We start from the raw sequence: 24,389 nt of genomic DNA on the forward strand, positions 1-24,389 counted from the left end.
CTCTTCACAGCTGATCATAAGGTGAGCTCTGATTACTTACTTCCTGCACCAATTTTTGTTCTCATTGTATTTCTGTGTGTCTTTTATCTGATCCTCGGGGAGTCTTGTATTTTTGTCCTAGGTGTTAATTGGTTTGTCATAGGGGTTAACTTCATAATTATAATCGCATATAATAACCTTAGGGTTCAAATCTTTAAGCAGTATTTATTAGCCCTCTGTTATGGGTGGTGACATCTCTTTCTCCACCACACAGTTTCAGTTGAGGCCATCTTATCAGTGTTTACTTTTACATCATTAAATATGCTTAAGCTTCTGTCAGACGACTTGCCCACTTTAAATAATAACTCTTGGCTCTCAGCGGTCATATATAATGCAGTGAGGGAACTGACTCAGCATCTCAACTCCTTTTCCTCTTCCGCTATCAATTATTACTCTCTGTATCATTCTGTGACATCAGGGTGTATATTTCACATTCTGTTCTGCTGCCTGGGTACTCCCATTGTGTTAGTCATAGTTCTGCGGTTGAATATTGTCCGTGTTCATCTCTAGCCACGGTTTACACTGTGGTTTTGCCATTGCTTTTGTCAATCTTCACTTGCTTGGCTGAACCTTAAGAATGGCTCCTGGGAGCAATATTCCCTGGGTGTTTGTATTGTCAAATGGTAGCCTTACACTTGCCTGGAAAATCCCATGGATGGAGGAGCCTGGTAGGCTGCAGTCCATGGGGTCGCTAAGAGTCGGACACGACTGAGCAACTTCACTTTCACTTTTCACTTTCATGCATTGGAGAAGGAAATGGCACCCCACTCCAGTGTTCTTGCCTGGAGAATCCCAGGGATGGGGGAGCATGGTGGGCTGCCGTCTATGGGGTCGCACAGAGTCAGACACGACTGAAGCGACTTAGCAGCAGCAGCCTTACACTTGAAGGGCAGTTTGGCTAGAAATGAAATCAGTGACTCACATTGTTTTTCAAGGATCTTGCTGGTTACTCTGTTTCCCCCTCTGCTTATGCAGTGGTGGAGAAACCTAATGGCAGGCAATTTCCCTCCTTTTATCAGTATAACTGACTTGATCTTTCTGCTCAGCTACTCAAAAGATTATTTCTTTATCATTCGCCTGATAAAGCTATGAGGTTTTGTCCCTTTTATTTCAGGAAAGCTGTCTCGATTGTCATTTTGAAACATTTTCTCCGCTGTATGGTCTGGGCTCTGTTCTTTAGGGATTCCAATTGTACATCTATCATTACTTCTTTCCATGTCTTCTATACTAGTATCTTCCCTGAACTCCTTTTTAACCCTTAAAATTGGCTTTCAATTTTTTTTAAATTTTAAATTATTTATTTTAATTGGAGGCTAATTACAATATTGTGATGGTTTTTGCCATTTATCGACATGAATCAGCCATGGGTGCACATGTGTCCCCCATCCTGAACCCCCCTCCCATCTCTGTCCCCACCCCCTCAGGACGAGCCCCTCAGGGTCATCCCAGTGCACCTGCTTTGAGTGGCCAGCTTCATGCATTGAACTTGCACTGGTCATCTATTTCACATATGATAATATACAAGTTTCAATGCTATTCTCTCAAATCATCCCTCCCTCGCCTTCTCCCACAGAGTCCAATAGACTGTTCTATACATCTGTGTCTCCTTCACTGTCCTGCATATAGGGTTATTGTCTTTCTAAATTCCACATATATGTGTTAATATACTGTACTGTATATTATACAATATAGTATATCGTTTTTCTGACTTACTTCACTCTGTATAATAGGCTCCAGTTTCATCCACCTCATTAGAATTGACTAAAATGCATTCTTTTTAATGGCTGAGTAATACTCCATTGTGTATATGTACCATAGCTTTCTTATCCATTCGTCTGTTGATGGATATCTAGGTTGCTTCCATGTCCTGGCTATTGTAAACAGTGCTGCGATGAACATTGGGGTACACGTGTCTCTTTCAATTCTGGTTTCCTCAGTGTGTATGCCCAGCAGTGGGATTGCTGGGCCGTATGAGTTCTAGTTTCAGTTTTTTAAGGAACCTCCACACTGTTCTCCATAGTGGCTGTACTAGTTTGCATTCCCACCAACAGTGTAAGAGGGTTCCCTTTTCTCCACACCCTCTCCAGCATTTATTGTTTGTAGACTTTTGGATCGCAGCCATTCTGACTGGTATGAGATGGTACCTCATAGTGGTTTTGATTAGTATTCCTCTGATAATGAGTGATGTTGAGCATCTTTTCATGTGTTTGATAGCCATCTGTATGTCTTCTTTGGAGAAATGTCCATTAAGTTCTTTGGCCCACTTTTTGATTGGGTTGTTTATTTTTTTGGAATTGAGCTGCATGAACTGCATGTATATTTTGGAGACTAATTTTTGTCAGTTGTTTCATTTGCTACTATTTCTCCTGTTCCGGAGGCTGCCTTTTCACCTTGCTTGTAGTGTCCTTCGTTGTGCAGAAGGTTTTAAGTTTAATTGGGCCCCTTTGTTCACTTTTATTTCCGTTACTCTGGGAGCTGGGTCGTGTCACTTGCTTGATTCCGTCCTCTCTTCTTTGTGTGCGTGTGTGTTTTCACAGTCTTACCTCCTCCATGCACGTCTTCCAATTTTATTTTCATTACTGTGATCATTAGGGGACTTTTTTCTTTGCTATTTTTTCCCTGGATTCCATTAGCTTAGCTCACATCTCATCTACACTTGTTACGTCATCATCTTCTCCCTGATTTCCTGCATCTTTGTGGTTTCTCTCTGATGATTCTGAGAGGCGATTACTTCATGCTTGTTTACGGTTTTGTCTGGTTGGGGCAGCATCTTTCTGCCAAGTGTCTTTCATTCACTGGTAAGTTTTGCTGCTCTTTCACTTTTTTTTTTTTTTAATGGAAGCTTTATCTTCACGCCGAGCATTTCTTTTGATGCCAAACACACTGGATATCCCTGGACTAGCTCTCTGCTGAACTTTCCCAGGGGCTTGAAGAGGGGAGCAGGGAGAAGTCAGTAACCTTTCTGGCCGCACGTGCCAAGACGCCCGTCTTTGCTGCTGCCAGTGAGGCGGAGCGCCTCCTGCAGACCCGGCCTGTCTGTGTTCCTCTCTGCATAGCTCTGCCTCTTCTGTTTCTCTGGACCAGGTCAAGCTCAGGAAGGCTTCTGCGGCTCTTCCTGTTCACACTGTATTTCACACTTGGTGCAAACAGGGATGTATCTTTTGAAGTGCAAGGTGAGACCCTCACTTTCATAATTGGATTTTTACTGACACTTTCTGAGATTTGCCATCAATGGGCGCTTTAATCATTCTCTGTACTTCTCTATATTTTTTCCCATGTTGCCTCTGCAATCTCAGCTTCTTTGGGTAACCCTGACCTATATGGTGGAATCTGTAGGTTGCATCCCTTTCCCAGCTCTGCTGAAAAAGAGTTTGAGAGTTATTGGCCCTTGTTTAGTAGTGAAGTCACATTGCAATAAAAATTCTCATTCAGAAGAATGGGAGACACACAGCTATCACCAGTTCATAGCAGCGATGGCCAAACAGAGGGAGATTCTTCTGCACTCAGTGGGAGGATTCTTGCATTAACATTTGTTTATATTCTGTGGGAGGAAATCTCTCTCTTAGTTCAAATCTCTCAAATCCCATAACTCTCTGAGGCCTTCTGTGAGGTTTTTCCTTCCCCCTACTTTTCATAGCCACACATTGGGTGGGTGTTGGAGGGTATGCCTTTTTGGGGGGAATGCATCTTTGGTGATTGTCTTCCTATTGGTGCCAGTTTCAGAAGCTCTGGGTTGTTGTAGCGGCACGGGTTTTTGTGTATGGTTATAGGCCTCATCTTCAGAACCTGTATGACTTTTACCTTGTTGCATTCAAGAAAGTTATGTGCAATAAGGAAACTTGGAGTGAGCGAGAATTGTCATTCCTTTTAGAAAGTCTCGTAACATAATTTCTGGCACACTAGGTTTGCGCTTACAAATCTGCAAGTGTATTAAGATCAACTATCCCAAGTAGTAGAGGCATAAATTATGCCAGGAAGTCTGGGGCCTAGAAGCCTTTCAGACACTCCAGACCGGATCAGATCATGCTTGTCCTCAATCCCATAGTATCCAACAAAGGATGCAGGATGACATGGCACCATTTGATGTAAGGGCAAAAAGTGCCATCCAGCTCAGCAGCCCCTGAGGGCATCGCTGCAGCAGACCAGAGAAGACCAATGTCAGGTTCAACTGTGCGCAGCGGTCTGGATATTAGATGGGGAAAGGGGTCGTGTGTCGCTGGGGTATTTACGGTGAAGTAAGTCAGAAGGAGAAAGACAAACACCGTATGATGTCACTTACACGTGGAATCAAATACATGGCGGAAATGAACCTACAAAACAGAAACAGACTCAGGCAGAGAAAGGCTTGTGGTTGCCAAGAGGGAGGGGATGGGGGGGAGTTTGGGGTTGGTAGATTCAAGCTATTATATACAGAATGGGTGAGCAACAAGGTCCTGTGTAGCACAGGGAGCTCTATTTAATATCCTCTGGTAAACCATAATGGAAAAGAATATTTTAAAATGTGTGTATATATGTGTGTATAACTGAATCACTTGGCTGTACAGCAGAAATTAGCACCTTATAAGTGACTATAGCACAAGCAAAGCAAAGTGAAGTTGCTCAGTTATGTCCGACTCTTGGTGACCCCATGGACTGCAGCCCACCAGGCTCCTCCGTCCATGGGATTCTCCAGGCAAGAGGACTGGAGTGGGGTGCCATTTGCTTCTCCAGGGGATCTCCCCAACCCAGGAATGGAACCCAGGTCTCCCACATTGTAGGCAGACATTTTTACTGTCTGAGCCACCAGGGGAGACTCATAAGTAACTATACTTAAATTTAAAAATTAAAATTAAATTAGAAGCATAAAAAAAGAAAGAAATTCAGTAATGTGCATGTGCACGGTCACAGTCCTGAGTTCAGAGACAGACAGGATTCCTGGATTCGGCCAGTAAGCGAGTGGGTTCCTGCAGGGGCTTTTGCGTGAGTTTTGGAGGAAATGACTTCTTTTTCTTACTGGAGGTAAATCGGGAAAAAGGTAAGCCAGGAGGACCCTGCTGTCCATTTCCTTCCCTCTAGGGGTTTTTCTGCCTAGAGTTCAGCTGATAGTGAAGAAGCCGAGTAACAGGAGGGGAGCCGTAAGTGAGGTCCCGCTTGTCGCCTTTGAGCTGGGGTGAAGCCGCCCGTAGAGAGTTAACACGTGTTAAACACCCTGCACTGGGCTCCATCGTGCTTTGGGTTCTCTCTCACCTAATGAAAAACCCTAACAAATGCACACTCACGGCTCAGAGATCACGGAGGGCTGCTAAGTGTCCTCTGCCCTCAGAGCCCGGGCTGGACCCTGCTGGCCACTGCGGCCGCCGCCGCCTCCTCCTGTGGGCTCCTTGCTTTTGGTTTCAAGGCTTAGATGGAGCTTCCTAGTGGATAAGCCCCTAGGTTTCCACGTGCTGGTGTCCTGGCAACCTGGGATGCTGTTGCCTCTATAGTGGGAGGACGGATGCTGTGTCACACCTGGGCAAAGGATAGGGACCTTTCCCAAAGTCTGAGGGAAGATGGAGCCCGAACAGGAAACTGCTGCACAACAGGCAGGGGACAAAAACGAACAAAACAAGAGCAGCCCGAACCCCAGGTCAGGGGCACGGCTCCGTGGTCGCACAGCGATTGCGTTCTTTTCTAGTGGATGGAAAAAATGCCTTTTTTTTTCCCTTTCACTCTGTCTTAATTGAAAAATAATGTGTTGTGAGTTGAACACCATTTAGCTGGCTAAATTTTGACTGCGGGTGGAAAGTTTTAGAAAGTCACACCATTAGAAATTTCTAAAGAAAACAGGAGTACAGTGTTAGAAAGAATAGTAAGGTGAGGAGATGATGATTTCTCATAATTATTTAGTGGCAAATTCATTCATTACAAGTGGTAGCAAGGCTTATAAAACACTAAGAGCCTGCTAATTTTTCTTCTTCTTTCTGAGACATTTTCCATCATTTAGAACTCAGGCAGTAGGGCAGTTGGAGCCGAGGAGCTCTTTTATTACTTGTGAAATACGCACATATTAGCGTGCTTGCTTGAGTTCACATAATGTGCTGCGTAATTCTGTAAACACTGCCCCATATTACTAAGGCTCTTTGGAAAAGCATCATCTTTGATGGGTCTTTTGGATCTGCTACCAATTCTGTAATCACATGATGTTGCAGGCTTCAGTGGTTTTCACTTCTGTGACAGTGTGATATCACAATGAAAATCCTTGTTCTCTAAGGGCGATCTTCATCTCTGCTTGTTTTCTTGGCAAGATCCCCCAGGGGATGCTGTGTCAAAGGGCCTGAACCTTTGAAAGGCTTGCCAAATCGCTCTCCAGAGACTCTCCTGAGCCACGTGAGGTTATGTGCTATTCAGACACAAAAAATGTGCTCATTATGGAGAATGCATATACAGAGATCTTAGGAATAATAGTCTTTTCCTGAAAAGCAGTGATACTACTCAGTAACAGAGGTCCCTTTTATCTGAAGATATCAAAGCACTTTTTTTTTTGACAAGATTTTCTTGTGCTCAGCTATACAGGAAGATCTACAAACGTGCGGCACAAGGGGAACATGTTCAAGTATTTCTCCAAACCAGGAGTCACGCCAGGAGAAGACTAGACTGCTGTCCTATTTGAGGTCACCCTGCACCCTGTCCGCTTTCTCAGTAACTGATTCTCATTTGCTGACTGTGCGGGTGGGTCTCCAGGGTATACTTTTCCTCAGCGGGAGGAAGCTATCTGCAGATTCTTCCCACAAAACATCATTTGTGGAAGGGCAGACAATGATTTGAGTTCTCACCAACAGCTCTAGAATCCAGTTAGATTTCCTCTTTGAAGCTTTTTTTTGTCCTTGCCACTCAGCATTTGGAATCTTATTTCCTTGACGGTAGATGGAATCCATACCCCTTGCAGGGAAAGCACACAGTCCTAACCACTGGACCACCAGGAAATTCCCCATTTGAGGCATTTTTGGATTAGGTCACTTGACTCTACCCGCATCCTAGAGAGCCCCTCCTCAGGTCCCAGATGGTAACCAGTAACCGTGTCCCTCTCCTGGAACTCAGTTAAGAGTTATTGGACTTCCCTAGTGGTACAGTGGACAAGAATCCAGCTGCCAGTGTGACGGCAGCCATGAAATTAAAAGACGCTTGCTCCTTGGAAGAAAAGTTATGACCAACCCAGAGAGCATATTAAAAAGCAGAGACATTACTTTGCCAACAAAGGTCCGTCTAGTCAAGGCTATGGTTTTTCCAGTGGTCATGTATGGATGTGAGAGTTGGACTATAAAGAAAGCTGAGTGCTGAAGAACTGATGCTTTTGAACTGTGGTGTTGGAGAAGACTCTTGAGAGTCCCTTGGACTGCAAGGAGATCCAACCAGTCCATCCTAAAGGAGATCAGTCCTGAATATTCATTGGAAGGACCAATGCTGAAGCTGAAACTGCAATACTTTGGCCACCTGATGGGAAGAACTGACTCATTGGAAAAGACCCTGATGCTGGGAAAGATTGAAGGCAGGAGGAGAAGGGGATGACAGAGGCTGAGATGGTTGGATGGCATCACAGACTCAATGGACATGAGTTTGGTTAAAGTCCGGGAGTTGGTGATGGACAGGGAGGCCTGGCGTGCTGCGGTCCATGGGGTCGCAAGGAATCGGACGCAGCCTGGTGACTGAACAGCAGCAGTAGGTGCCAGGAACTGTGCTCCACAAACATCATCTCACGTAGTTTCACATTAACTCTCATTTGCCTCATTTTACTAACGAGAGGAGTGAGACCCAGAGACGTTAGATGGCTTGTCCAATATCTCAAGGTTAGTAAGCCACAGAGCCCCACTTTATCCACCAGGACCAGCTGCATAAGGCACAAAGCCCAGTGTCAAGTGAAAATGCAGTCTCTTGTTAAAAAAACAAAAAAATGATTAAAAGCCTCAAAATGACAACAGCAGAGCATTAAACCAAGAGCGAGGCCCTTTTAAGTGGGGAACGCTGCATGACTGCCACACACCCATGAACGCACAGCCTGGCTTGAGAACTTTTGCTCTAACCCAAACCCCAGAGCTGAACAGCACACGGTTCGGCCAAGATTTGACTTCGGCACGTAAATAGCAAACGGGAGGGTTCCGTGTGTGCTGCTCAGGCCCGTGTCCTGTGTAAACACCAGCTTTGTCTTCAGAAAGGGCTCGGGCTCTTTTCTAGCCTGGGGGTGACTGGCGCCGAGCGCTGCCGTGGGCTTTCTCATTCACAACAGAGTGTTCTCGCTGGGCTGGTCTCCTCCTGCCAAACGTCACCGGAACCCAGCTGGTGGAGGATCCTCGGAGGCTTCCTCTTTAGGAAGTCCACTTGTAATGCTCTGGGCTCCGTCTGCCTGGCCTGCAGCTTCTCACCCCCCAGCCTTCGCTGCCCCAAGGACCTACACCCCAAGTCCCGTCGTGGGAACCCTGTGCCATCCAGCCGGTCCAGCCTGGGGCACAGGCATTGTGTTAGTTGCCTCGGTGCTGTGGGAGAACGGTGGTTTCTGGGGAGAAAATAGAAGCAGCTATCTCTTTTCTCCTGGGACTTAGTTTTGCTGGAGACACAAAGTGATTCCTTCCTGCAGAAAACCCAGGCAAGGTGACAATTGCGGATCCTTACTGAATGCTTACTCTGGGCCTCCTGTTTCACTGTGGATTTAATCTCCAAAGGGTCCTCAGGCTTCACATGTAGCTCTTGAAGCTGTAAGGTAGGTGCTATTAATAGCCCCCTCATTCAGACAAGGAAAGTGAACCAGAAAGGTAGATTGCCCAAGATCTGAGAGTTAGCAAGTGGAAGGATCAGAATAGAAGTTTAACTCCCTGAGTTCTCAGGCCTCGTGACACCTTACTTCAAAGTTCTATCAAGCCTTCAGGAAGAACGGGCAGGGAAGTCTCGAGGGCCCAGTACAAACAGAGGCAAAAATCCAGGAATGTGTCCTTCCTGTTGCCTCAGAGCAAAATTCCAAAAAGTACCTTATGCAATTTTCTTAAGAGTAACAGGGTTGAGTGTCAAACTGGAGAACAGCCTCTCCATATAGTTCATCAGAGGCAGGGAACACAGACAGACAGACAGACAGACACGCACAAGATACAGCATAACTCAAAAATGGCAATTACTTTACATCCAAAGTGAAGTGATGGTCTTAAACAGGCTTATTCGAGGCTTGAAAGTGAAAGTCGCTCAGTCGTGTCTGACTCTTTGCAACCCCATGGACTATGTAAGTCCATGGAACTCTCCAGGTCAGAATACTGGAGTGGGTAGCTGTTCCCTTCTCAAGGAGATCTTCCCAACCTGGGAATCGAATCCAGGTGTCCCTCATTGCAGGCGGATTCTTTACCAGCTGAGCCACCAGGGAAGCCAAAGAATACTGAAGTTGGTAGCCTATCCCTTCTCTAGGAGGTCTTCCCGACCCAGGAATCAGACTGGGGTCTCCTGCATTGCAGGCAGATTCTTTACCAACTGAGCTATCAGGGAAGCCCCTCAGTCAGTTCACTCAGTCGTGTCTGACTCTTTGCGACCCCATGGACTGCAGCACGCCAGACCTCCCTGTCCACCACTAACTCCCGGAGTTTACTCAAATTCATGTCCACTGAGTTGGTGATGCCATCCAACCATCTCATCCCTTCTCCTCCTGCCTTCAATCTTTTCCAGCATCAGGGTCTTTTCCAATGAGTCAGTTCTTCGCATCAGGTGGCCAAAGTATCCTCTATTCAAGGCTCATTTGAATATTACTTCTTGAGTGCCTGAGAACTTTGCTCTAATTTTAGTGTCCTAGCCTTCGAAACCCAGAATAAGGAGCCCACTGTAATAAGATCCAGGCTACTGCTTACACTTTGCATTAGAAGCATAGGGCCGACTGATTTCCCCCACATTTTCCTTGAACCCCTCCAGAGCCAGGCATGGTGATGTTAAGTGAGTCTGAGGATAACCAGGTGAAGGTGGTGGTATTGGATTGGAGCCTCCTCTTCCTGCTTTGCTCTCAGGCTCTTTAGATGATGGGAATGTCCCCTGAGCACAGTCCTGACCCAAGCGGTGGAGCAGATCCTCTCTAAAAGCTGGTGGAAGGTGTGCAGCACTTGTTAAAGTTTATAAGATGCCAGCTCTGCAGATTCAAGGCCTCAGTGTGTCTCCCTGTGCCTGCAATGTGCTTCTTTCTGAGATATTCAAACTAAAAGATAGTCGGCTTCCTTGACAGTAATCAGGCAATTGGGAGACAGTAAACTTATGGCCAGAGCCATAAATGTTTCCATGAATTACCAGAATATTTCCAGGTGTCACCATAATCCTGCAGGAATTGGAGCTGTATAGGCACCTTTATCCCTTTTTAACAGGGCTGTGTTAATGTAAATCAGATTATTCTAGAGGGAAATGCTGACAGAATGATTTTGTCCAAGTTCCTGAAAACACCTGAAAAAAGTTCTGAGAGCCTTTTTTTTTTTCCCACAATTAAATAAAAATCATGGTGAGTCAAAAAAAAAGCAAGATTAGAAGGCTTGCCTGAACAGTCATTTAAAAAATAGAAGCTATATAATTTAGATGATTTGTGATAAGAGGTTTGAATGATTCTGATTTGGAAAACTGAACAGGAAAATAACCGGGTGACTCAGCACCCAGAGGCAGGAAGCAAGAGTGAGTCCTCCAGGCCCACAGGAGGCTGAATGACAGACGGGCCGTCAGCATTATCGTTCCTGTGTCAAATCCCCAGCGTGCTAATAGCCATGAGCCCAATAACTCACTTACTGTGTAGGTTAGAGGCAGGCTCCCTGTCAGCTGCTGTGAGAGAATGTTAAGCTAGGTGACTAGCTAGACACTGGTTAGTGTAATATTGCAGCACTCACTGGCGTGACCACTGAGTGATTTAGAGTCTCATCTCTGTAAAACGTGTGTTAATGCTGTACGCCTTTTTCTTCCAGCACCACCGTCTTCAGTCCTGTCAGAGAGAGTAAGCCAAATATCCACTAGTTAGGTACCTAGCTGCAGAACTCTCGAGAACGTGGATGTGGGTGTTTTCGAAGCGCTGTTTGAAGCAAGCGATAGATCTGGCTGTTGGACAATTGTTTTGTGTTTACACATCCATTCCACCACCAAACCTTCAGTTCACACCTGCATCCAAGGATCCCTGGATTCTTGGTGCAAGAAGTGGGCGGGTCGGGGTGGGCACTACTCAGGTGGCGTGGAGTTCCCAGGAAAGAGAAAGAGAGACCCAGGCAGAGCTCAGCATCCTGGCCCACGTGAGAAGGAGCGCTCGGCCTCTCCTCCTCCACTCCTGCCTCTTTTCAGGCTTCTCAGGGCAGGGCTGTATGATCCAGGGGTCCTTTCTGAATTTGTCCTAGACCGCCCATCCTCCTGAATGTGGAACACCCGTCACGCTAAGAAGGCAAATGCAGGAGACAGCCACAGTCCGACCCATAGAGGGGATGGCCACAGGACGAGGCTGGATAGGAGAAGCTCTTCCCAAATCTAAAAAAGTAGTGGTCAACCCTCCTCAGGTGCCCAGTGTCCCTAAACCAGACACGCCGAAGATGTCTGATGTTTCTGAAATGGGTGGTACCATTTTCTACCAGAAATGCAATTCTAGATGACCACAGATCTCCTAAAATGTCATCTAGTGAAATACATGTCATCTTATCAGATCCTGGAAACCTGGACCCTCTTGAAACTGTATACAGGGAGAGAAAGAAGAGACGCAATGAAACGATGTTCTCAATTTTGTAGGGCCTTTAGAATGGAGCGCTCCTAAAACTCCTGAGGTTCAGGGTGGGGATGAAGAAGCCCTCTAGGAAGTCAGGTTCTTTGGTTCCGTGCTCTAATTTCTCTGCCGCTTCACCACTCTCCCTCTCTCTTTTTAATATTTCTCACCAGGGTATGGGAATATTGCTCCAAGCACTGAAGGAGGCAAAATCTTTTGTATTTTATATGCCATCTTTGGAATTCCACTCTTTGGTTTCTTATTGGCTGGAATTGGAGACCAACTTGGAACCATCTTTGGGAAAAGCATTGCAAGAGTGGAGAAGGTCTTTCGAGTGAGTACTGCGTCTGTTTAAACCCTAACCTCTGTGATCCAGTTGGCTTTAGCCTGACAGGATCCAGAAGAAATTACCAGGGTCTCATGCTGTCATCCTCACTTTCAATCGGGTAGTTCAATGTTGTGGTCAGATTTTTTTATTTCGACCCGTGGTATTCACAGGTACGGTTCCTAATTCCTATCTCTTGTCAGTGTCCCTGGAATCACAACACAAGAGGGTTAAGTGTGGATTTTCCAACACATATTTTGGAGGCATGTGGCATACGCAGCTTCTTATTAAAGAAGGAAGATGTGTTTTTTAGTGTACTGGCAATAAAGTGGTGCTCAGGCGCTCAGTTGTGTCTGACTCTTTGCGACCCCATGGACTGTAGCCCGCCAGGCTCCTCTGTCCATGGGATTCTCCAGGCAAGAATACTGGAGTGGGTTGCCATTTCCTCCTCCAGGGGATCTTCCTGAACCAGGGGTCAAACCCGTGTCTCTTGCGCCTCTTGCATTGGCAGGCAGATTCTTCACCGCTGCGTCACCGGGGAAGCCTGGCAATAAAGTAGAGAATTATAAACCCTCCATTTTGTTGTTGGAGCTCCTTCTCTCTGTTTTATTTCCAAGCCCAGCGTCTTAGGCTGATCCTGGCTTCTAAGACCTCTTCCAGATGCCTGCAAGTCCCAGACGTTGCTTTGTGCTTTGTATCTGTCTCCTCATGGCCCCTTCCTCTCTCTCCTCCCACAGCTGAGCGCTCCCTCAGCAGTAGTCCGCTCACGTACTGACTCATACTAAGGTGTTGATGATTGCTATTGCCTTAGGGAGTTTTTCTTTTTGAGAATACTCACCTTGAAACAAGGGACAAAAATCTGAGTGCAAGGGATTTGTTTACTAGAGGTGGCATTCCTGGTATCAGTGACAGGCATGTGGAGTGATTGGACTGGGATTTCCAATGCCCTTTAGCTCATACCTGATCATAAAATTTAACAGAACACTTGTTTTGTTTAGGAGTAAGATCATTTCTGCTCTCTTTCTCATCTCTTTACCTAATTCTCAAATTTATCAAACTTCCTTCAGGGAATTATTTCTTATGATGGCTCCGTATTTAAAAATGACAATTTGAGCTCTTTATCAGAATCTGGAAATGATGGGCAGAAATAGGTCAGTGATCAGTTCTAAGGCTGCGCTTGTTTTCCGCTCTGAGACAGGAAATCATGACATAAACTTCTCTTTAGAAGACTGTAAGGGAGTGCGCCCCTTGAGCAGTTTCATAAGTTCTTATTGAGTTGAGTGGAGGAATGAGGCTCTAGAGCTGGTTTGGAGATGTCTTCTGCAAGCTCGGGGACTTTGTATGAGCTGCTTCAGTTTGCATGTGTGCTTGCTAACTCACTTCAGTCGTGTCTGACTCTTTGCCACCCCATGGACTGCAGCCCGCCAGGCTCCTCTGTCCATGTGGATTCTCCAGGCAAGAATACTGGAGTGGATTGCCATGCCCTCCTCCAGGGGATCTTCCTGACCCAGGGATCAAACTCATGTCTCCTGCACTGCAGGCGGATTCTTTACCACTGAGCCACCGCGGAAGCCCCTGCCTCAGTTTACTCATCTGCAAAATGGGGTGGAATTCGAATTTACTTTGTAAGGTCTTGGTGATGGTGAAATGGAATAATGTACGGAAAAGAGCTCGGCACAGGGCCGGACACAGAGTTCAGTGCCGCTGAGTGTCTGTCTCCCGAAGGGGGCACTTGTTGGCAAGTAGGCCATCATTAGAATTTCATGAGTGGCTTGGTGACATGGGGGTCTTCCTGGAAGTTTCCACAACCTTTGGTCTGAATTGCTGGCTGGCCCGCCAGCCTCATTAGAATGTGCACCTGGGCACCGTGGTCACCATGGAAACCATCAGATGCTCCCGTCTCCCTACACCAGACATGGCAACCTTGTTTCCAAGGGCTGTTTTGAACTTCTCAGAGGTAGCCTGTTAGCCATGGCCTCATGGTTTCTGAGTTAGAGAAAAATGAATCTGGTGGCTTGAACACTCAGAAGAACAGAATTCAAGTGGAGAAATGTCTGATCTGGTGTTTTTATTTTTATATCGCTTCTCTAGATCTGAGTTTATTTGTGGAAAGGAAAGATCAGACTACAAGCTTTCGAAATTCCCCCTTAGCAAAAAATAAAATTTGGAAACTGTATTCTAAATGAAGGAAGAGGCTGCAATCATTTTGACGGCATCTGCTCCTGAATTTGGGGACTTAGTTCCCCTAATGAATTTCTTACTGCAAGTAGAGAGGATGGTTTTCCTTCCCCTTAAAGCTGCATCTCAAATGGATCATTACCAGGACTCTGGGACAGGGCCTTCAGAATTTCACATTTCACTTTATGCTGATGGCCTGCTCACTTCCTTGCGGTGCCATCAAGGATCGGGAGCCTTTCAGGAAGGCGCCAGCAGGTATCACTGGATTGGCAGCACACGAGGTGTGCTTTGCAGAACGTTGGAAGGTGCTGTGGATGGGTGTCAGAGTGCCAGGAGGACTACGAGCACACTTCCTCAGTCTACAAACAAGTGATTCTGCCTCAGTTTGCTTGCTGTGTGCAGTTTTGGTAGAAAGTCTCAAAGCTGGCTATTCATTTGAACTACATCTAAAAGGCCATTTACTCTCGAGAAGTGGAAGTGCTGGTTGCTCAGTCGTGTCTGACTCTTTGCGACCCCATGGATTGCAGCCTGCCAGGCTCCTCGGTCCATGGGATTTCCCAGGCAGTACTACTGGAGTGGGTAGCCATTTGTTTCTCCAGGGGATCTTCCCTACCCAGGGATTGAACCTGGGTCTCCTGCACTGCACGTGGATTCTTTGCCATCTGAGCTACCAGGGAAGCCTTATTTTGAGAACTAGAAATTGTATAAAGCAATAAAGCTTGGGGGTGTGAATTTGTGGTTCCCACGAGGGTGATTTTCACTTCTCAGTGACGCAGTCTTCTCCTTGCCCTGGTATGTGGGAACAGTGGAGTCAAGGTAAGATACAGAATCTAGGTGCCGAGATTCTGAGGTGACATAGTTGGATTCTTCTATCCCATTCCAGGTCTGAGCCTCCTTTTAAAGAACTGTTGAGAGTTATTGTATTAATATTATGTAGAAATGCCAAAAGTATTCTTAAATATCCGACTGTTGGGGGTTTTATGGGGTGAATAAATGAAAACTCTTTTTTTCCCCCTCTGGAGTTATGAACTAATTGAGAAATAGATACAGAAGTCAGATGGAGATTAAAAGGCCAGCTTTCGTGCTAATAAGCTCATCAGAGAATATAGTTTTAGCTTTGATGCCAGAAGGACTTACTAACCATTTTCACCCTGATTTAGGAGGATTTCCATGCTCTGTTAGTTTTATACTGCTGTGTAACGGATTAGGGCAAACGTAGACACTTAAGGCCAGAGAAGGCAATGGCACCCCACTCCAGTACTCTTGCCTGGAAAATCCCATGGATGGAGGAGCCTGGAAGGCTGTAGTCCATGGGGTCGCTGAGGGTCGGACATGACTGAGCGACTTCACTTTCACTTTTCACTTTCATGCATTGGAGAAGGCAATGGCACCCCACTCCAGTGTTCTTGCCTGGAGAATCCCAGGGACGGGGGAGCCTGGTGGGCTGCCGTCTCTGGGGTCGCACAGAGTTGGACACGACTGAGGCGACTTAGCAGCAGCAGCAGCAGACACTTAAGGCAGGACTGGTTTATTACATCATTGTTGTGTAGGTAAGACATCTGGGAGGGCCTGGCAAAGGTTCGTGATCAGGATATCAAAGGCTAAAAAGTCAGAGTGTCAAGCAGGCTGGGTTCTGGATCTGGGGAAGAGTTTGCTTACACACTCATTCAAATCTTGGCAAAGAATAAGTTCCCTGTGGTTGTAGGACTGAGACTCCAGTTTCCTTGCTGGTCATAGGGTGGGGGCCATTCTCACCTCCGAGGTGGCATACATTCCTTGGCACAGGGCCCCTCATCTTCGAAGACAGCATGGGATCCCTCTTCTATCTCAATGACTTCCCCTTTGCACTCTCCTGTCAGCTGGAGAAAGCACTGTGGATTAAGAGCTCATGTGATTAGATGTTTGTGTGTGTGTTAGTTGCTCAGTTATGTCCTCCTCTTTATAACCCCACGCACCTGCCAGGCTTGCCAGGCTTCTCTGTCCATGGAATTCTTCAGGCAAGAATACTGGAGTGGGTCGCCATTCCCTTTTCCAGGGACTCTTTTCAACCCAGGGATCAAACCCCGGTTCTTCTGCACTGCAGGCAGATTCTTTACCATCTGAGCCACCAGAGAAACCCACAGTTAGATGAGAGATGAGATATCTCACCTTATCTCTTAAGATCAACTGTGCCGTGTAAGGTAAGAGTCATGGGAGTGATCGCTCATCGTGGTCCGAGTTCTGGGGGTCAGGGTGCTGTATCTTTGGCCATTTTAGAGACCCTGCCCCCCGACACCATCTTGGTCTTCGGTAGCACAGGCCTCCTTGGTGAGGGCAGGGTCTGCTCTACTTGCTACACCAGAGAGAGTGAAACAGAGTGCAGTTCCCTTGAAGAAAGTCTTCAAACAAAAGAAACCTTTGAAGAAGGTTTCAAACAAGAGAGAAAAGGGGCCGAGCCAAGCCAAGGGAACTCAGTCCCTTCTGCTGAGTCCGCTGGGCGAGGGAACTCAGTCCCACCTGCCGAGCCCACCGAGCCTGCCAGTGAGGGGACCTGGTGCCCTCTGCTGAGCCTGCCCGGTGAAGGGACCCGGTGCCTCCTGCCGAGCCTGCCCGGTGAGGGGACCTGGTGCTTCTTGACGAGCCCGCCCAGTGAGGGGACTCGGTCCCTTCTGCCAAGCCAGCAGGGCGAGGGGACCTGGTGCCCCCTGCAGAGTCCGCTGGGTGAGCTCCTGCCCAGCTGTGCTTGGCATGGGGAGGCGCAGGAGTGTTACTCTGGCTGGCATTCTTCTATGAGGAATGTGAGGCCAGGAAAATGGGCCTTGCCCCTCTGCTGATTTACAGAGGGTTAAGAATTTGACACAGCTTACATAGGGAGAATCCTGGAGCGAGGTTGCTTCAGGCGTCAGGCATCCTTTTCCCAGCAACACGCAAAGGATTCTGGTGCGAGTTTCAGAGTGTGGATTTTTTTCCCCACATGGAATTCTCTGACACCAGCTCGATGTCTTACAATTCAACTCAAGTCTGGCACTGTCTGCCTGGAATTGGCATCAGGTCCCACAGGCTAGGGGCTCAGTCCCACAGGCCTGCTCTCTGCGTTCGATGGAGCAAGTCCAGCTTGTTTCTGCGCTTCTGATGAGTGGAGGTTCATGAATCAGAGGTTCCCCCCGACTCCTTCCTTCCTTGGGTTCAGTTAGTTTGTTACAGTGGCTCAGAGAACTCAGGAGGCCAGCCTGCTGACTAGACTACTGCTGTATCACCAGGAGCATTTCAGGGTGTGGATCAAAAGTGAGACACAGAGCTACACGGTGCAAGGTCCCAAACCAGTGGTGCCTCCCCAGGGCTCCAGGGCCTGGCCTGGGGGCACGTGGAGCGTTCTGGTTTACCAGCCTGGAACCTTCTGTGTCTCCTCCATTTTGAATTTTTATGGCGGTTTCATCCCATTGGTGTGACTCATTGAGTCGTTGGCCATTGGAGATTGATTCAATTTCCAGCCCCTCTCCCAGCCCCACTGGAAATTAGGGGTTGCGGGTGCAGTGAGGGTGTGGCTGAAAGTTCAGCCCTCTGTTCCTGGTTTTTTTCTGGTTTCCCTGGTAACCAACTCCCATCCTTAGATGACCCCAAAGCCACTTCTATAACATAACAAAAGAAGCTTTATGGGTCTCGGGAAATTCCAGGGGTGTTAGGAGCCCTGTGCCAGGAAAGTGAAAGTGAAGTCATTCAGTTGTGTCCGACTCTTTGTGACCCCATAGACTGTGGCCTACTGGGCTTCTCCATCCGTCCATGGGATTTTCCAGGCAAGAGTACTGGAGCGGGTTGCCATTTCCTTCTCCAGGGGGATCTTCCTGACCCAGGGATCGAACCTGGGCCTCCCACATTGTAGGCAGATGCTCTTACCATCTGAGCCACCAGGGAAGTCCGTAAGACCATGACCAAACACATCTTTCTTATTCTGAGTCACAATGTCACGCACGTGTACCCATCTTTCTTATTCTGAGTCACAATGTCACGCGCGTGTACCCAGGCTTGCTCTCCTCCTGCTCTAGTTTCCTTGGCACATCGGCTTTCCATCCACAGACTTACTACCACGTGGTTTGCAAGATGGCTGCCTCAGGACCAGATAGCATGTTTTTACTCAATCACATTAAAAATTTTATTTTTTGAGGTATAGTCGGTATTGTTGTTGTCGTTTAGTCGCTAAGTTGTGTCTGACTCTTGCGACCCCGTGGACTGTAGCCTGCCAGGCTCCTCTGTCCAGGGGGTTTTCCAGGCAAGAATACTGGAGTGGGTTGTCATTTCCCTCTCCAGGGAATCTTCCTGACTCGAATCATGTCCTGAATCGAACGCATGTCTCCTGCATAGCAGGCAGATTTTTTACCACTGAGCCATCTGGGAAGCCCCTTGACTCTGTCAGAGGAGGTTAGTTTACATACGATGGTCACCAACACCAGTAGTGTATTCTTACCCTCTCCAAGGCTGCGGCTGCCTGGGCATTTCTCCAGACATGAGGGTTTTTTAAGGGGAACAGACATGACATTGCTCTTCAGAGCTTTGGCCTCCAGTCACAACCCACTGGCTCTAACAAGTCACCCTGCCCCACCCACCTGGAAGAGGGCCTGGGACGCACTGTTTGATCCCCAGGACGGCGAGGGGGTGGGTAAGTCGATGAGCCATGCCGTGTGCAGATGCCCTCGGACTGCCTGTTGGCTCCGTAGGATGACAGGCATCCCTGGGATTTACATGCAGGCGGCCTTGCTCTTTGGGGACCACATCTCTAGTGATGCTCGTATTGCATCCAACAAAGATGGAGCCCATGATTTGTTAGGTGACTTGCCTAAAACCACAAAGAGTGGAGTGAATGAGCCTGGGCTTGGGACAATTTGTAAATATTTATATAACATAAGGAAAGCCTGGCAGATCAGCGGTAAAGAATCCGCCTGCCAATGCAGGAGACATGGGTTCCATCCCTGGGTTGGAAAGATCCCTTGGAGAAGGAAATGGCAACCCACTCTAGTATTCTAGCCTGGAGAATCCCACAGACAGAGGAGCCTGGTGGGCTACAGTCCATGGAGTTGCAAGAGTCAGCCACGACTTAGCAACTAAACAACATCATATAGAGCAAAAGTAATTCTTCCCAGGTGTCCAGCAGGAAATCTGAGCAGTTAGCAAGGAAGGATAATTGCTTGGGATTGAGCAGGGCTGACCTTGGTTCCAAAGGAGCTTTTGGAAGTGGGCGGCCTCTCCCTTCCCAGCTGTGGGCGGGCTCTTGCTGGGCTGGGCTGACTGTCGCTTGATTGGACGCTGTAGGAAACTTGGTCAGATTTTGGACTGGATCTCATTTTCCTGCTCTGAGTTGGACTTTGGCCTCTGGTAAAGAGCAGCAGCCTCTTTTCATCTGGCGGATCCACAGGCTTTCCGATAGAGCCTCTAAAACCAAGGGACACTTTTGTTCTTTGGCCTTTCCCTCCCAAGGAAACAGCAGAAATGTTTATTTGCCTTTGGAACCAAAGGAGCTTGGCTGTAGCTGACAAATAACATGTTACCCTAGGCTTATCAATGCGGTGATAACTTGGGGACTTTAGAACCCGCCAAATGCTTAAGACAGGGTGATGACAGTCTCAATCTGGTAATGATGTTCAATTCGTGGGGGAATTAGTCACTTTGGGTTGGAGAAAGGGGCTGGTGGTGAAAGCCAAGGGCTCCAGAGACCTCTGCCGTGTGCCTGGCATGAATCAAGGAAGGGTTTTGGAGAGCACCTTTGGCAGGGGGGCTTCTGTTTCTCACAGGGTGTCTTTGAACTAGTCCCCACAGCAGTGGGGTGAGCAAAATAATTATTATTTCAAGAAGATAAAAGCTCTTGTTTGGGGAACTGTATGTTATTCTCAGCTCTGTGGCTTCAACTGTGATTTCCAGCTCTTAGCATTACTGGTGAAGGTCACTGGGGTACTAGTCATGCACACCAGCATCTTGCCTGAGTAGTCAGGGGAGCGGGGGAGGGCCAGGTGGTGGCTGAGAGTGCCTGGTGGTGTGTGGTGTTTGTGTGTGTGAACGCGTGTCTGCCTGTGACATGCCTGTACTAGTGCATAGCTTGTACACAGTGCAGTCCTGAGAAATAACCCAGGGGGACTAACGTTACACGGATGCCACGCTGTGCTGTGCTGAGTCCCTCAGTCGTGTCCGACTCTGCGACCCCATGGACTGCAGCCCACCAGGCTCCTCTGTCCATGGGAGTCTCCGGGCCAGAGTACTGGAGCGGGTTGCCATGCCCTCCTCCAGGGGATCTTCCCAACTTAGGGATTGAACCCAGGTCTCCCACATTGCAGGCAGATTCTTTACCGTCTGAGCCACCTGTTCTGTGGATTTTGATCAGAGAGAAGACCCTGGTTTTAATGTGAGCAGTTTGCTTTCTTACTTTTCCTAAGGGGCTGGAAGGGGATGGGAGGTAAGTGTTTCTGAGATTTGTTTATTTATGGCTGCCCTAGGTCTCCGTTGCTGCCTTTCTCTAGCTGTGGCGGGCGGGGCTGCTCTCAGCTGCGGTGCCCGGACTTATCATTGCGGTGGCTTCTCTTGCTCCAGAGCAGGGGCTCCAGAGCATGTGTGGCTCACGGGCTTAGCTGTTCTGCGGCATGTAGGATCTTTCTGGGCTTGGGATCAAACCAATGTCTCCTGCATTGACAGGTGGACTCTTTACCACTGAGCCTGGGGAAACGCTGGTAACTGATTTTAAATGCAGAGAAGGCATATATTTTTAAAGCTTTCTTGATTAGGTTCAGAACAGCTGAAATCATTGAAGAATATTGTCCCTAATGTTCATTTGGCACAAACTATATAAGTGACGTCCACCAAACAGACTACACAGCATCTCTTAATGCCAGCCGTGACACAGTCTGTCCATGATGAAAGAAAGTGAAAGTCGCTCAGTTGGGTCCGACTCTTTGCAACCCCATGGACTGTACAGCCTATGGACTTCTCCAGGCCAGAATGCTGGAGTGGGTAGCCGTTCCCTTCTCCAGGGGATCTTCCCAATCCAGGGATTGAACCCAGGTCTCCTGCATTGCAGGCGGATACTCTACCGGCTGAGCTACCAGGGAAGCCCAGGGATTGAACCCAGGTCTCCTGCATTGCAGGCGGATACTCTACCGGCTGAGCTACCAGGGAAGCCCTTGTCCATGATGGTCGGATGGTCCTTCTTTTCTCCCTTCCTCTGACGCAGTCTTGCCCGGCTTTGGCTCTGTGGACGTTTTGGGCTGGAGATTGTCTTGAGACCTGTCCTGTGTGTTGTGGGATGTTTAGCAGCTCCCCTGGCCTCACTAGATGCCAGTATCATCAGTGTCTCCCGTATGAGAGCCAATAACATATCCAGACATTTTTACATGTCTTCTCGAGGGCAAAACTGTCCCAGCTAAGAAACTTGACTCTGCTGGGATTTAAGGGATCAGTTGTGCCACAGGTCGCAAGGGGCGCATCCTGGCCCCCTGGATGAATCTTCCTCAGAAGCTCTTTAGGGCCAGTGCTGTTCCCGCTCAGAGTTCTCTTCTCTCAGATGGGTCCGTAAAGAGGGCTTTAGAAACCTTATACTCCGGAAATGAGACTGCTGTCTGTGTGCCGAGTCATGTCTGACTCTTCGAGACCCCAAGTTTTCCAGGCAAGAATACTGGAGTGGGCTGCCATGCCCTCCTCCAGGGGATCTTCTCGACCCAGGGATGGAACCCAGGTCTCCTGCTTGGCAGGTGGGTTCTTTACCACTGGCGCCACCTGGGAAGCCCAGGAATAAGATCATTCTAGCTACTAAGGGAACATGCCTGGAGTCTTGATTCTGATGATATACCCAAAGATAGTTGGTTCCACTATTCTTCAGCAGGCAAACCATCTCAGCACTATCTCTAGCTAGCCCATTGGGGATTAATCTAATGTATGATTTTTCCTCTTTCTTGTCAATCTTTTATAACTGGCCAATGTCCCTTAGGTGTCTCCTGTTGCCATCTGAGATGAATATTTTAATGGCCCTTAAAATGCATCTTCACAGTTTCCTAAAACAGCAAGACTATCAAATTGCCTAAAATATAACTACTTAAAATACTGCCTGGATAATGTTTACCTTTTAAACATTTTTAAGGTAGCTTTAACAGAGTCTCTTTTCGTCTTTCTGGCAAACTTTGATCACAGGAAGCTTCTGGGAATCTGACTGCTACTTTGGGATGGGCATTCATTTACAAACTTCTGTATGCAGGGATCTTTATAGGGAGACTTGTCATTTGTCCAGTGGGATTTGGTTGAGGCAGGCTGAGTATTGTGGGACTCAGTATGGAAGTCTGGAGATAAGGTGCGCATGTGTTTTGAGGATTTACTGTGTGCTGGACACTGGGTTGTGGGCTTTACCTAGAGTATGCTCTCAAGGTCTCAAAGTAAGCTCTTCGGTTTCTCCAGTAGTCATGTATGGATGTGAGAGTTGGACCATAAGGAAAGCTGAGCGCTGAAGAATGATGCTTTTGAACTGTGGTGTTGGAGAAGACTCTTCAGAGTCCCTTGGACTCCAAGGATATCAAACTAGTCAATCCTAAAGGAAATCAGTCCACAATATTCATTGGAAGGATAGACGCTGAAGCGCCAATACTTTGGCCACCTGATGCAAAGAACTGACTCACTGGAAAAGACCCTGATGCTGGGAAAGGTTGAACGCAGGAGGAGAAGGGGACGACAGAGGATGAGATGGTTGAGTGGCATCACTGACGTGATGGACATGAGTTTGAGCAGGCTCCAGGAGTTGGTGATGGACAGGGAATTCTGGCGTGCTGCAGTCCATGGGGTTGCAAAGAGTCAGACATGAGTGAGTGACTGAACTGAACTGAAGCTTTCAAGGGATAATTCTTACCTTCTTAATTGTGAGATTGGAAAGCTTGAACTGGTTCTGTGAGCTCTCCAAGATCACTCACTCCATAAGTGACAGCAGAGATTCCAAACCAAATCTCCCATCCCAATGAGCACACGTAGACTTCGCTTTCCCACCATCCTTCCTTCCCTCTTTCTCTTGTAAGGCAGGGATAGTGTCCGATGGTTCAGAAGAGTCTCTCATGAAAGCTTTAGTAAGACCTGGGGACAGACAAAGATGGCTAGTTGAGAAAAAAACCTAATATTGGCCCTGTCTTTATTTGCAACCAAAGGGTTTTGGTTTTCCAGCTTTATCTCATCTGTGGACACTTTGAACTGGCCTGTTGCCTCAGATTCTTCTCTCTGCACTGGCTCTAGCTCCTGAATCTGGCTCTTTGTTGTCAGACATCTCTTGCTTGGTGTTCTCTTCTGCAGATTAATCTAGGGCTGAAGCCCCCTTGCTCATGTCTGCTGTGTGATTAATGTGAAGGTGAACTTGTAGAAGAGGGCCTTGTACTGTCCTGGCGGCTGACTGGTCTGGGCCCACCTCTGCAAGTGGAGTTGCCAGGCAGACTGCGTTCTCCACTCTCCCATTCATTTCTGTCCTGTGTGCAGCCCACTCGATATTGACAGTAAGAGGAACACACAGCTCTAAGCCCAGCTTCTTGGCACATGGTCTTGTCTTCCTAAGGCAACTCTCCTTTTTCTGGATTCATCAGATTGCCTCAGTGGTTTTGAGAAGCTGGGCTTTGAGGGCATTAATGTCAAGATTTTAATTCCCACTGGGGATTTAACTAGTCTTAAACTCGTGGAAGGGCTTCCCTGATGGCTCAGTGGTAAAGAATCTGCCTGCAAATGCAGGAGACACAGGAGACATGGATTCGATCCCTGGTTTGGGAAAGCTCCCTGGAGAGGGAAATGGCAGCCCACTCCAGTATTCTTGCCTGGAGAATCCCATGGACAGAGGAGCCTGGTGGGCTACAGTCCATGCGGTCGCTAAAGAGTCAGACGTGACTTAGTGACTAAATACCAAGGACAAACTCCAGGAAAGTGGTGGGAGAAGCTCTTCCTAAACCACCCTCCAGTCGAGGAAAGTCTCTGGAATGTTTGTATGGATATTCCTCACCCGCTGGGTCACGCCCATGAAAGAGATGGTTGCTTCCTAGAATCCCAGGGATTTGGGGAAGAAAACATTTTATTATTTGTTTATTTTCTTGGCCAAGTCACGCAGCACGTGGGATCCTAGTTCCCTGACCAGGCATCGAACCTGGGCCCCCCCACATCGGACCCATGGAGTCTTAACCTCTGGGC

The 24,389-nt window shown here is 47.7% G+C and overlaps 1 protein-coding gene across 1 annotated transcript in view; it reads left to right on the plus strand.

The window, feature by feature from the left end:
- The window catches only part of KCNK10 (potassium two pore domain channel subfamily K member 10), an 87,834-nt gene that overhangs the window by 31,387 nt on the left and 32,058 nt on the right, over positions 1-24,389 (plus strand). Inside the window, exon 3 of the mRNA XM_086319338.1 lies at positions 11,905-12,065. Coding sequence (XP_086175464.1) covers positions 11,905-12,065 — 161 coding nt within the window. The remainder of the gene's footprint in view (positions 1-11,904; positions 12,066-24,389) is intronic.

Source organism: Bos grunniens, chromosome 10 (genome assembly GCF_055505025.1).
Source record: "Bos grunniens cultivar Pamir isolate PY7600 chromosome 10, Bosgru_T2T1.0, whole genome shotgun sequence".
In the NCBI taxonomy this organism is placed as follows: domain Eukaryota; kingdom Metazoa; phylum Chordata; class Mammalia; order Artiodactyla; family Bovidae; genus Bos; species Bos grunniens.